The sequence below is a fragment of the Nuphar pumila genome, chromosome 15 (assembly GCF_984573655.1).
Source record: "Nuphar pumila chromosome 15, dmNupPumi1.hap1.1, whole genome shotgun sequence".
Lineage (NCBI taxonomy): Eukaryota > Viridiplantae > Streptophyta > Magnoliopsida > Nymphaeales > Nymphaeaceae > Nuphar > Nuphar pumila.
In genome coordinates, this window is record NC_143263.1 from 34,933,561 (window position 1) to 34,948,434 (window position 14,874).

At 38.1% G+C, this 14,874-nt stretch overlaps 1 protein-coding gene and 1 non-coding gene across 3 annotated transcripts in view; one reads left to right on the plus strand and one right to left on the minus strand.

Moving 5' to 3' along the window:
• Positions 1 to 14,874, minus strand: part of EMB3142 (nuclear pore complex protein (DUF3414)) — a 132,794-nt gene that overhangs the window by 113,213 nt on the left and 4,707 nt on the right. For both annotated transcript variants that reach the window (XM_089988665.1, XM_089988664.1), the window contains exons 7-11: positions 10,300 to 10,385; positions 9,981 to 10,103; positions 9,657 to 9,884; positions 9,204 to 9,293; positions 2,543 to 2,701 (exon numbers count right to left, since the gene is read on the minus strand). In XM_089988665.1, the coding sequence (XP_089844791.1) occupies positions 2,543 to 2,701; positions 9,204 to 9,293; positions 9,657 to 9,884; positions 9,981 to 10,103; positions 10,300 to 10,385 (686 nt within the window). The remainder of the gene's footprint in view (positions 1 to 2,542; positions 2,702 to 9,203; positions 9,294 to 9,656; positions 9,885 to 9,980; positions 10,104 to 10,299; positions 10,386 to 14,874) is intronic.
• Positions 5,293 to 5,372, plus strand: LOC149815106 (small nucleolar RNA Z195/SNORD33/SNORD32 family). Its single transcript, XR_016428163.1, has one exon. It is a non-coding gene; the product is annotated as a small nucleolar RNA Z195/SNORD33/SNORD32 family (small nucleolar RNA).

Consider the following 14,874-nt stretch of genomic DNA (forward strand, 5'->3'; position numbering starts at 1 on the left):
ATTAGCATAGAAATTTGGATGCTTATCTTACAAACATGCTTTTGGGTTAATGGCATTTTTTGGTGTCCATCTATATGCCTTTTTCCCATTCTATTGAGGTCTGTGTTTTGTATTAGATCCAGCAGATTTTCAGAACAAGACTCAACATTGTGATCTGGACTTACAAAAAGAACACTATCTAATTGATCCCTCAAAAACAATATTAATCTCACCAGAAAACTTATCTCCAATGCATACTAAAAAATTCCTTAATATCTGAATTAATAGGCACTTGAAGTAGAACAAGAGCATAGTGCCAATTACCACCAATGCCTGATTTGCTATCTATTGAAACCAGCTTCACTTTCATTGCGCCTCAGCAATGTGCCAAAACACATCCTTGTACCAAACAGCAGGAGGAAGATCAAAAATCTGTATCCACACCATAACAGAATGAAAGCCACGGAATTTTGGAATCCCTGAACCATCCTAGGGCTCCAATAAAAGAGTATGTCCAGCTAATGTCCATGAACCCTTTGACGAAACAAGTTGCAAATCCTCTGCAGAAGCCAACATAATGACAAAACTCACTTTTGGGTAGAGAAGAGAACAAAGGAGGTACCTTGAACCTCCACCTGTTTGTGAGCTCCTTCACATAGAACTGACACTCCATAGCCCTAGTATCGCACTTACAAACAAGAGAATACTTCAGATTCTCCTTCCTTTTCTCATAAAAAAACAGAGGATTACTAATGATCGGGTGATCATCATCCTCAAGTGGCGGAGGAACGACCTCACTTGGATCAAGAATCGGGATACATCCCACCACCTGCACCCACAACCGAGTAGAGGCTAAGCTATTTTTCCCATCCTCCACATCCATAGTATGTCCAACTTTGGGAAACCTGGCCACATCCACAGCATCTTGAACATGAAGGTGTGAAACACCATCTGCAGTAAATCCCTCATTTGTGCTCCCATGGTTGGAAGTAGCCTCAGCCACAAGGCTTCGCACAACCTTGGAGTGCACGTCATTAGTAGCCTCTCTCTCTCTCTCTCTCTCTCTCTCTCTCTCTCTCTCTCTCTCTCTCTCTCTCTCTCTCTCTCAAGGGGAGAGGAAACCCTGGGGGAAGCCCCCCCCCCCGAGCTCTCACCCATTATGAACAGAAGTTATAATTAAGAGTTAGATGGCATTAAAATAAAAGCTTCATCAGAAAGAGAATCATGCAACCAAGAGGAATGTTCGAGTGCATAGTGGAGCGTTCCCTTTCCCATCAGCCCTTTGTCTCTGCTGATTGCCAATCGACGATGAGAGTTTCTGGTGAGCCCTAGGAATAATGTTTTTCTGGTGATTTCAAGCTACTCCAACGACCCCCAGCTTCCCAACATCATCGGAATTCATTTCTCCTAATGCCATTGACCTACAAATGGGGAAGAGCAAATCCATGAGATATTCTAATTCTTTTATATACAAGGCAGCCAACCTCATTACCGTTCTGAAAGGAGGAAACCGCACAACAAGGGATCAAACAAACATCAGTCTCCCACCCTTCATCGAGCTGTCAAAACTTTAACTTCCTAGAGAAGAAATTACAAGATTTGGATTATTCCTACCCCATGGAAACTGATATCTCCAACATAATTTTTTTATGATAGAATTCTTCAATGACACATTTTGCACACGTCAATCGTTGAGTCTCGCCAGGATATGTTTGATTCTTTTCAGAAAGGAACACAGTTTTAGAGCTTTCTTAGACGCCATCCTTCAAGTCTCCCCATGCACTCTCGTCACATCCCAAAGAATTATTGTCTTTAACAAAGCGAGGGTAAAGACTAAAACTTTAATCCCATGGTATCGGACCTGATTCCTATTAAATCACCTTAGGAATATCTCGATATGCCAATAGATCAGTGTTTTATTACATAAGCATTCCACAAGTATATCTGTCTGGGAAAGAAACTATTCCCCAATTTTTGCCCCACATCCATTGTGCATGGTGCACTCTTTGTAAGGAAACTGAAAGCCCTAGCTTAAACTAAGTCTTCAATTACTTATATAGTCTATTGCTGTAGGATTCTAAAAACGAATTACAAATGGGAACCACAAATAATGCGCCGAATTTGTTCTATTATACAAGGATCTTGATTTTAGCAATCTGTAGATTTTGTGAATATATAGAATTTGGCAAGATTTTTCCACTAGGAAAGGTTTATTTTCTAATTATATGATTTTCCTATGATGGCAGGTGCTCGACATACAAAATCTGATTTGCTTCTTGATCTGAGTGTCCAACTAAACAGACTGCAAGTGAGGTTTGGCAACCAACACACACTTCCAGCATGTTATTTTGTCATATAATAATTTAATTAGCTCTCACTGTTTCATATAGGTGCAGCAACATTCAATAAAAGAAGTGAAGGAAATCTCTATCAGCATCCCATGCTTAACACTAGTGAAGGTTTATGTAACAGACAAAATCAGAAGTCCACAGGCTATCCACATATTGGAACAGGTATCCAATGGATTTTATATATTCCGAAAAAAAAAAAGGTATAACAATACCTCATAGATTTCGCTGACCAATTCCAAAAGTGATATAAAAGGATGTGGGTTTGTTTTTGACATCTGCTCATTCCCACTATCATTAATCACCAAGGAATTTGGTCCTCCCGTTAAGTATGGATACAAGGAACTCATAGCCTTCTCCTTCATCTCTTTCACCTGCCCAATCAGCCCATACAAGTTAGATAATACAAGGGCTGCTACATGATTTAAAGGCCAGACAGAAGTTGCTTAGTTAGAACAGTTACTCATCACAAGTTACAAATAAAGTACAAGGATATTATGCTACAAAATGATAAAGTTTAGATCAAATAAAAGGTCCATGTCTACACAAAAGAACATGGAGAAATGGTTATGAAAATGAAAAAATCACCAGATCAGTTCTTTTCGGTTATATGTGTCTGCTTGAATAAGTCTTTTCATATTGGCCTCCTAAAATCACAATGTTTATTGGTATGGAAATTGGTTTTTGCATGCTTCATCAGCCCTTCAGATTGCTTGGCCGTGTCATGATATATTAAACATAGTTCAACAGCCATTAGGCATTGGGTCTAACTTGGGCAGGCCTTGCCCAGGCGATCCCATGTTTGTCCACTAATTAATAAACAAAACTTTAAAGAAAAAATTTTTATTGATCATATTCCTTGATGTCAACTAATTTATGTCCCAGAAAACAACACAAATAGCCTACATACACACATAGAAGGGAAAAGTTTGGAATAATCAATACATAGTACAACCCAAGGTAGAAATTTTCTATCTCCATTCCAAAGTCTGGAATTTCAAAACTTAACATCTATGACAGCACCACTAGATGGCTCCACAAAAACAAATCTGAAACTAGACACAATAGCTCAAACATAACCACTCCCTTGAAGATGGTCAACCACCAATAGTCTTACAGTTGACCTTTTTTTACTGACAGCAATATCTGGCCCTGATTTGATGCTGCCATAACGTGAGATACTCTTCATTAAGATTTGAGTCCACTAAATTTTTTTATTTCCTTCTTTGCAATTGTTGATTTGTTCTTTTAATCTTCTCACTTTTACATTTTTTCTTCTCTTTCTTTATTCCCATTATTAGTTCTCTTTCCTTCTAGATTTTTCCCTCTCTGGTGTTCCTTTCTTCTTATTCTTTTCCTTTATTCTTCTACTCCATTCTTCTTTGACTCCTTAGTTTCTTCTTTCACTTTCCTTATGTTGTCAACGTCATTGTGGGCATCAACCTGGTTCTGTTGTTGACATCAGTTTAACCTTTTAGTGTGATATTGCTTCAGCCTTCTTTAATTGCAAATATATATCCCACATCTTTCTTTTTTTGTTTCCTTTCTTAGATGTCTTGTGTTCCAACTTCGCCTACTATTCCTTTTCCTAAAATTGGAATAAACTGATCCCTTCAAATTTCTCCATTTGAAAAGGAATCATTGTTACTTATATTTGCTATCTCAATCTTCAAATCATATTGATAGAAGGTCATCCCACCTGATTTAATTATTAAAGAAGACCTGCCCAAGGAGGATCACCTAGGCAGCACTTGTTTCAGACCAAGGGTATGGAGGCTTACAAAAGATCAAGGACTCATCAAATGAATTTACTTGGCCTTCTCAAAGGAAGTTTTGACCTGGGTGATTGACAGAAATACTGTAATGCAATGTAATCTTGTTTTCTAAGAAACTTTCTCTCGAAGAGAAAGCAACCTTTCATTTGAAGGGAGAGAACAAGAAGGACCCAGTCTGGACACACCAGCTCATATATTTTTCCTAGCAAGGAGGCAGGAGCAGATAAAATGCATATGTGACTTCTTAGCAGACAGACAAAGGCTACATTTGGCACAGATCCAATCCATGACCCTACTTTTCATCCAATTAAGAATATAAGACAAAACTTAGAAGTCCAAATTGGATCAGAATCCAGGTCTAAAACATTGGGACCAATTCAATTCAGCAGCTGATCATGGTGGTCTTTGAGTGAACCCAACACTTCTACACCTCCACTGCACAACTTTCACTTCTTTTATACAATAGCTGCATTTCCATCTGCATTGGGAAACAATATGACAATATTACAGGATGAATTGTTTGCAATCACCACGCATAGGAACTCTATTTACTCAAGACAAATTCCCAGAAACCAGCAGAAGAAAATAAATCATAGGTCTTTCATCTGCATAACCTCCTAAAGACTCAATTTCAGAATGATCTGAATAGGCACGTCAAAGATAGGGATGGCAGTGGACCGGGGGACAACGGGGCTCCGCCCCGCCTCGCCCCGTTTGGACCGGGAATGAAACGGGGATGAAGGTTAAAATTCATCCCCATGCGATGATGGAGGCAGGGATGGACTTACACTTTCCCCCGCCCCACCCCATCCCCGCCCCCATTAATAATATTACTAAAATACCCTAAGTTAAGTAATAAAATTACAAAACAACCATGTTTATATATACTACTAACTTACTAACCCTAACCCTAAATCTTATTAGACAAAATACTATCATCCCTACTCACAGTCGCCGCCCAAAGGAAAGAGAGAAGGTAAATTTTTGTTTTCTTCTTTTATACCATCTTTGAGAAGCTGCAGCCAGAAGCCCTTTTTGTTCTGGAGAAGTAGAAAATCTAGCCCTGAGTTCTGTACATTTGAAAGGATTATCGTATCTCACTTTTTTTTTGTTTCGCCCTTTTCTATTTCTTTGTGCGAGTTTCTTCATTTCGTACGTTAAATCTTTTTTCAATTTGGGGTACTGAATTGGGGAGACGTGATGATGGTTAAACCCAATCAAATTTGTAACAGAGTGATGAATCTATAACATGCACTACCATCTCTCTCTCTCTCTCTCTCTCTCTCTCTCTCTCTCTCTCTCTCTCTCTCTCTCTCTCTCTCTCTCTCTCTCGCTCGCTCTTTGCTTCTGTGGGATTTTGAAGGGTCTATCTGGGTGCGCCCATTTTCTTTATAATTGCATTGGATCAAGATTTCTATTTGTTGGTATGATAAATGTGTGCAACCAACTGCGACCTAAAGTTTTCTTGTCTGATTTTTTATGTTGGTGTAATCAATGATGATATCGAATTTTGTTATTGAGCGTGACAATGATTATTCATTAACCATTCACCATCTTTTGGCTGAGGTTGCACATAAAAAATCTTTTTTTTATCTGATTTTTATCTGTTCTAGGTTCAGATTATGGTGGAACTACTACTGTTTTGCTTTTCCCGTTAATTGCTTCAACCAAATCTGCATAGTTTGTTAGATCATTTTTTTCTTGACATAAATATACAAATTTTCAAGTAATGAAATTCTGGTATTTTGTGGGTTGTTCTTCACTGAAAATCTTAAAAGCTTTCATAAAGTCATGATCACATTATTTAAAATTTGTTTTTTACTCTCAATTAGCAAATATTGTAGCGTTTGATTAAAAATAAACTCAGTTTTTTTGAAAAAATTATCTAAGAAAGTTGTGTAGAGTACCGGTGGGCTACCATTAACACTTGAAGTATTAGGCTCACTGTTTTTTTATAAGAACAATATAGAGGAATGGGAAAGCATCTTGAAGACCTTAAAGAATCAACATAAAGATATTCATCAGAGTTTAAAAATAAGTTATGATGGACTTGATCAAACAGAGAAGCAAATATTTTTGGACATTGCATATTTTTTTATTAAAAATGGCAAGGAAAATGCAATCTTCATGGTGACGGGGATTAGGGATGGCAGTGGACCGGGGGAAAGCGGGGCCCCGCCTTGCCCCGTTTGGACCGAGGATGGAGGGCATGAAACGGGGATGGAGGCGGGGATGAAGGTTAAAATTCATCCTCGTGCGTGGATAGACTGGCACGTTCCCCCGCCCCGCCCCGCCAAGCCCCGCCCCATCCCCGGCCCGGCCCGGCCCGGCCCGGCCCGGCCCGGCCCGGCCCGGCCCGGCCCCGCCCCATCCCCATCCCGGCCCCGCCCCCAACCCTTTATATTTTTCTCTTAATGTTTACTAACCCTAAGTTCCTAACCCTAGAGCCGTCGAGCCGGGCCATCGCCTCTCTTCCCCTTCCCCATCTCATCTGCATTATCGTTGGAGTCGGGCCGTCGCCCACCACCGTTTGCCGACACCGAGCACCGTTGGCCGACACCATCTCTCCCTCCTTCCATCTCTGCCGCTGCCTTGTGCCACTGTCGTGAGCCTTCTCTGTGGTGCCATCTCCTCCCTCTTTTTTTTTCCTTTCCTGCTTTGATGATTTAAACGCTCTGCGCGTTCGCCCTCCTTGCCCTATTGCAACTGTTTCATTGAGCCCTTTTGAGAAGAAGTCAGACGAGGGTAGGTTTTTGGACACAGATATTATCACACCATTTTAAGTGATGGTCTTTTTGTTATTGTATATTTACCGAGGGAAAACCCCAGTTCAGGTGGTGGGGCTTGGGAAAGATGACACCCTGCGACATGGCCTACCTTCAAGTAGTTAAAGGTCCTCATATGCACACCAGGGACCATCATGCTTTGGCCTTATGGCAGACGTGCACTCCGGGTATCGAACCAATGGCATGGTCTGCTTGACTGGTGCTTGTAGAAAATTGCATGGTTTTGATTTCCTTAACCATTGCATGGCACACCTCAAGCCCAAAAGACAAAATGGAAGGTTTTTTCTATTTGTTATGTTAACAAGAAGTTTGGTTCTCACCCAAATAAAAAAATAAATGTTTGTATTACAAATTTTAAAAGTTTGTTCAAAAGAAAATGAAAAAAAACAATTCATACTTGAAAAGTAATGTGTGACTATTGCTCACAAGGGCGGGGCGGGGCGGGGCGGGGCGGGGACGGGGCGGGGACGGGGATTAGAATGTTGAGACGGGGCGGGGGTGGAGGTCCAAAGTCTCCCCCGTCACGGGGGTGGACCGGGGATGAAGGTTACATTTTAGAGGCGGGGGGGGTGGAGACCTTGTCCCCCGCCCCGGTCCACTGCCATCCCTAACGGGGATGAGGATGGGAACGGGGATGGGGCGGGGGTGGGGGCGGGGATGGGGATTATTATTTTGAGACGGGGCGGGGATGGAGGTCCAAAGTCTCCCCCACCACGAGGATGGACCGGGGATGAAGGTTAAATTTTTGAAACGGGGTGGGGGTGAAGACCTTGTCCCCCGCCCCGGTCCCCTGCCATCCCTAGTCAAAGATGTGAATTGTTATGTCATTTGGGGCATACGAAAGTGTAAAACATCAAACAGCACAAAAGCGCTTTGTTTTCAAATTTTCAGAAATAAGACTTTGCAACCTCATTAAACCACAGTTTTTAAAGTGATGTTTCCAAGATAGTATGAAAGAACATAAGGTTCTTGTGAGCATTACATTTTACTGGCAGCAAGTTGATCTACATGTAGAAAACAGAATCATGCCCATATTGCGAGAGAAATTCTCCTCATTTTCATAATAACAATATACAACCAAGCTTAGTTGTTGTCTTTGTTTGAGGCTTCAAGGATCCAGTTATGCATCCAATTATTCCAAGAAGCTTCATCAATACAAATTTGTAAAATTGTTATAAATACCATAGTCAACCAAAAGCACCACCAAATCGTGCCACAAAATATATATTTTATCCATTAAATATATTCATTGCATCCAAATTTTCTATTTTAACACAAAATTTTATCAACTAAAATAAGTATAGAAGGCCACTAAATTCATCGAAATTCAAGAGTCCATGGCAAAGAATCCATTATTCAGATTAAGAGAAACAAAAGTCGGAGACTGCCCACTAGTGATAATGGCACAAAATCCAGAAGGCCAAAAAAGTACTCTCTGCCTAAACAAGTATTAACTTGTGAGAAGACGAACTGCACCAAAAACATGGCCTCATTAATAGTATTTTAAAATGCAGAACCCCTTATGTTCTCTTTTCAGTTTACAGGCCAAGCACTATCATTTGCAGAGAAATATCATCAAATATAAATGCAAATAAATAGCGACATTAGGAATTTAAGATCCAAGAAACAGAAAGGAAAATTCATAGCAATAGAATTAGTTTAGAATGACATGGATTACAGAACTCAAATGAGTCATGCATGCCAAAAACACAATGAACAAACTAAAATCCCAAATAAACTGAATTCATCCTTTTAAGCATTTTCTAAGAAGCATGACAAGAATAAGTGGCTTTAGGCATACATATGAAGTAGACAAAAAGCACAGTGTAACCATTAGCATGAAACATATACATTTGGTATAATGAAATTAAAATGTTCACCAATGGGAAAAAGAAAATCAAAGGTTTACCATTCATGGACTAAACTAGGCACAAACCATAGAAATTTGCTGTCAAAGAAGCATTGGTACTAGGCAAAGATGCTTATAAAGAGCAAAAAATCTAAGATATAAGATGGGCAGTTATTATGAACATAAAACGTAGAAAGAAATGATGCATTCCATCCACGAGAATTAAAAACTCCAGCCGAAGGAAGACAAACAGCAGGAGCACAATAGACAAGTTATGAAATAATTAAGTATCACAAAACAAGCATACATATGTTGGAGAGAACATAATGATCAGAATGATATCATTAGCATGCATCCATCATAGCATGCAGAAATAATGGACGACAACAAAATCCATTACTAATATATCGCCTAGGATGAGGAAGATATGCCAGTGGCAAACTAACACTGTGAAAAAGAAAAGAACCTTATCTCGAGCAATGGGATTGGATAGAAAGCACGTTACTAATTTATGCATGTAAGCTGTATACATATAGAGCATATCCTCATCATCATTCTGCAAAATCAATATACAGAATTTCAGGTTATTTCACAATAAATGAAACTGGAAAAAGGTTCAAGAAAGATTAACCATTTAAAACACAAAAAAACAAAGGAACAACCAAACTAAATAAAGAAATAAAACATTGTCCTGAGGAGAAAGTTATGCTTCTGCACTTTTCAATCATTTCTTTTTAAGTCAGGCATATGAAAGCTGTAGTATACACCTAGAGTGTAAGCATAAGCTTGTTGAATACATGATCATGAATAGAAGGCAAATATTAGTGTGAGCAGAGAAGTTTCATATAATGGATAGTTCTATCTTGCAGCATTTTTTCGGATGTTGCCGAAAAGAATCTTGTACAGATGATGACCAGACCTGATATGCAGCAGTACGAAGGATTTTATCCAGTAAAATCTGGAAAACATTCCTTGCACAAACAAGCTCCAGGCATGAAGCAATACTTGCTAATTCACTGGATGAAGCAATTGAAGTAGTTTCAGCAGCATTATTTTCTTCACTTGTTAGCATCAAGTGAACAGTCCATGTCAGCCTTACAACATCAAGAAACTCCTCAACTTTTTGTTCATTTCCATGAGCCATCACCTTGAGAATACAGCATAGGAAAAGATAAGCCAGGATGGTACTAAAGCAGTAACAAATTACAGGTTAACAGTGATAATCTATAAAAAGGAAGCTTACTAGTTCTTGAAACTCTCTTCTAAATGCAGCATCATTACATAGAACAGATGCCTTGTCGGGGACTGTGCTTAAAGCATCTGATATGAAAGCTATGACAATCGCAAAAAGTAGACTAAAAACAATCTGCATAGAAAAAACCAAAGTCAAACAATGAGTACAAATGCAAATATATCTGTGTGTGTGTGTGTAATTAACAACAAAAAAGGACTGAAACTGCAAGGTTATCAGACAAGGAAGATGGTGAAAGATACACATGCAAATTCAGAATAAACTACATCCTAATAATGTCAAAATTTTCACAAAGGATTGAGAAGAAAACCTGAAGTTTCTGTGTCTCCCTACCATCATCCATTTCAGCAATACTCTCTTTTAATGCAAACAACATATCCTTCACATCCTTTGAATCTGTGCAGTTCAAAAATGCATCAAGCAGATCAAGAATAGAAACCAAATTTACTAAAATAGGCATAGACTAAACATAATAAAATGGTCCATTTCTACATTTAGTGTTCAACTTATGATTAGAACCAAGGTTGTAAAAAGTGTATCATAACCAGTATCGGTCGAGCCCAAAATAGGATACGCATCGTATCGGAAAAAATCATACTTTTCCAATAAAAATTTTCAGAAACTCCAAAAAAAAAAAATAAGAAAATCCAAAAAAAAACACAACACATGAAACCAATGTTGTAAGTATTGTATTGTACGACATGTATCGTAATTAAGGCCTAAATTGATACGATACACACTCATATCATGATACAAGTGTGTATTGTATCCGTATTGGCTGTAATGTATGATACATTCTTGTATTGTATGATACAGGGCGTATCGTACTATACGTGTCAGATGCACTTTAAAAGGACCAAAACTCGACTTTTTTATTTTGGTTCATAAAGACCTCCCTAGGGTCGATTCTCTCCCTTGTGTAGAGGCCTTTAGAGGACAACCCACGCACTCTAAGAGGCATGAGAGTGATTTGGTGGCCAATTTGTGCGCAAGAGAGAGGGTTTTGCAGATTTCTCACGGAAGAGTGGATTTTCATCATTTTTTTCACTCAAGGGAGTGGGCTAAGGTAACAAATTCGTAATTGTTGCTTCCCATTGAATTTTTTTTTGAAAGATGGCATCAAATGATCCGGCATGTCAATGGGGTGCTCAAGTAGTGAGTGAAAACATATTGAAAATTGAGTGCAACTATTGCCATAATTTCTGTTGGCTTTCTTTTTTGTGCATTAAGATATGCATTTCACTCATCTGGTGAAAAAAAATTAAATGCAACTACATTCCTTACTAGACTTTGCATTGTCAAAAAGTTAGAAGCAAATCTAGTGTTTGCACTATGAATCAACTCAGCACTATTGGTTTACTTTCTCATGAACCACAAAATCCATGCTTGATCGTAAATAAATTTGTAATTTCTTGGCAGCATTCGATTGTTTGATCTCATCCAGGTTGTCAATGTCCTCAAGCATGAGGTCTATGCAGTGGGCAACACATAAGGTCCAAAATAATGTCCCATAATTTGCTGTAATTCTTTACCTATTGCCCAATAATTTGTTGCGTTATCAATGATTGGATTATATTTTCAAGCTTACCACTTCCACAAACCTAATCAAACACCCTGAGCAATACATCTACCATCTTGCGCGTATCAGACAACCAATTGATTTCAAAGAACATAATTTCCTTGGAGTAACAGACAAGAAAATTTATCAAGGTTTTGCCTTTATGTCAATCTACCCATCTGTTGTGATTAAACCTATAATCCTTTCATGAATGTCTCACATCCTTAGTTGTCAAAAGCACTAGTCAAAGCCTAGGCGAAAGACCCCTAAAAGGGCTAGGTGGGACTAGTCGGCCTAGGCGAGACAAAAAAAATAAAACATCAAGAAAAAATTACAATAAATAGTTAGATTTAGTAACAAACATATGATTGTAACTATGGATGAAGTGTGTAATTCAGTGTAACATGTCGCAAAAATCATGAAATAGCATAATATTGAACATACACCAAAACTTGGGGCACACCATCTCTCTCTCTCTCTCTCTCTCTCTCTCTCTCTCTCTCTCTCTCTCTCTCTCTCTCTCTCTCCATATATATATATATATATATATATATATATATATATATATATATATATATATATATATATATATATATATACACACACTGCCCCTGTTTCGTTAGCTCATTATTAGGAGCCTCCAAAAAACATAGTTTTTAGATGTTTTATTCTCGATCTAAACCGTTAATATGTTTATGATTGTTGTTGAATAGAGAACATGTAATTCATCGAGCATTTTTATGCTCAGATGTGTATTTTAAAGAGGTAAAAAAATCATTGGTTGATATTGTACTAAAATTTCATGATAAAATGTTCAAATTTTTGCATCAAATCAACTTAAAAAAAGTTTGTTTCTCAATAAATAAGTATTGATAAACACATCTAAAGGTTCAAACCGAGCATAAAATACCTAAAACTTTGATATTTGGAGGGTCTTAATGGTGACACACACACACACACACACACACACACACAGATAGATAACTGAAAAACAGATTTTATATATGTGTGTCAAAAACACATGCAAACAACAAAAATAAAAAAAGAAGGAAAAAAGAGAAAATAGAAGAGAGTGGAGGGTGAGAGGAGGAAGAAGAAAAATAAGGAAAACAAGAGAAAAAAGAAAAGAAAAAAAAGAAGAGAAAGAGGAAGAAAAAGAGAAGGTGGAGGGTGAAAGGAGGAAGAATAACAAAAAAAAGAAAAACAAAAGAAGAAGAAAATGAAAGAACAAAAAAGAAAGCTTTTGGGGTGGGAGGAAGAAGAAAAAAAAGAAAGAAAAGAGACAAAAACAATTAAAAAAATGACAACCCAAGGGCAATCTTAAGGAGGGAAAAAGGCCCTAATAGAGCATCCAGCTCCACCTCATCCTCATCCTCCTCTTCTCTTTTTACCCGCACCATTGTTGCTAGCTTCAATCACATTGTTCTCCTTTGCTGCAAAGCTTCCTACTTTTAATGTTATGCTAAGGGTTGTAAGATCAGAAGTGAGTAGCTCATTTACATCAATAAATCCTTCTATGGCTACGCATACCTCCAATTCTGCCTCATTCATTTCTTTTTCTTGTTTTTTTCTCTTAAATTGTTAAGCAATTGTTGGCATTGCCATTTAACGGCCACCAGCAAATCCCTTGATGTGCATAGGGCAACACTGTGATGTGTCTCGGCTAAATGATGCTTCAAGAGAAGTACCACTAGAAAAAGCATTATGGTAATAGTTGTACTCAATTTTTGATTGATTTTCACTCACTACTTGAGTGTCCAATTGTCATGCTGAGTCATTTGATATCATCTTGCTCCAAAGAAACTTGGGATTTTTTTAACTTAGCCCACTTCCTTGAGTGAAAAAAGGGTGAAAATGCATTCTTACGAGAGAAATCCGCAAAAGCCCTCAACCTTGTACACGAATCAACCCCCAAATCGCTCTTACGCCTCCTAGGGTGTGTGGGTTCCCCTCTAATGGCCTCTATACAAATGGAAAAATTGGTCCTATGCAGGTCTTTAAAACCCAAAACAAAAAAAGTTAGGTTTCAGCCCTTTTAAATCGCGCCTTGTGTGTATCATATGATACACCCTTATTGTATAATGTGGTACAATATAGAGGTGTATCATCCGATACACTTGATATACATACAATACACACTCGTATCGCGATACAAGTGTGCATCGTATCCATATTGTTACAAGTAATGATACGGTATGATACTTGCAACACTGATTATAACCTACTGCAGTTTGTACTAATGCATGTCAGGCCAAATAGCATGCCCTTGTAGTACAATAGTCATTTGGGCTAACCACTCATGCATGTTGTCAACTAGAGAAGGACTTGCCTTGTCTTATTCTATGAGTTCTAGAATGACGATATGAACCAAGCCAAGCCCATAGTGCATCAAGCAAAGCCGTGTAGTATTACTTGTCATTACTTGTTCCAAAGAACCAAAATGATTTAGAAAATTAGAACTAATATAAAGATCTTTAAAAGGAAAGTTTTGAGAAATTTATTTTTGTTTTATTATAAAAATAGTTGAAATAATTCATCTCAAGTGATTTCAAACATTGATTTTGATTATTAGATGCATCTAAATCCATTTACAATCAAGGTGTTGCATCATGCTAGAAGATATTCTAAAAAAGGATAGATCTTCATCATACATTATTAAAAAACAAAAAATTTACAAAAGTTGTACATGGTCACAATTGTATTCAATGATGATCAACAACAACAACTACGCCTTCATCCCAAAACAATTGGGGTCAGCGATATGAACCAAAAAAGAAAATCATTTTGGGTCTTCCACATGAATCTTTTTCCTCCAATCATTTCTATCCAATGCCATGTCCTCGGTGAGGTTCAAAGCATTCATATCCTTTCCTATCATCTCCATCCAATTCTTCCTAGGCCTACCCCGACCTCTTTTAACTAATATATTTTCCCATTTCTCCAACCTTCTAACTGGAGCATCATTAGGCATTCACCGAATATGTCCAAACCACCGTAAATGATTCTCTCGCATCTTATTTTCAATGGATGCAACACCTACCTTCTTACGTATCTCCTCGTTCCGAATCTTATCTTTTATTGTATTTCCACACATCCATCTAAGCATCCGCATCTCAGCTACACTCATTTTTTGAATATGATGTCTCTTGGCAGCCCAACATTCCGTACCATATAGTAAAGCGGGTCTAATAGTCGTCCTATAAAACTTTCCCTTCAACCGCAATGGCATTCTACGATCGCACAGCACTCCAGTTGCACTTTTCCATTTCATCCACCCAACCTTTATCCTATGATTTACATCTCCATCAATTTCTCCATACTTTTGAA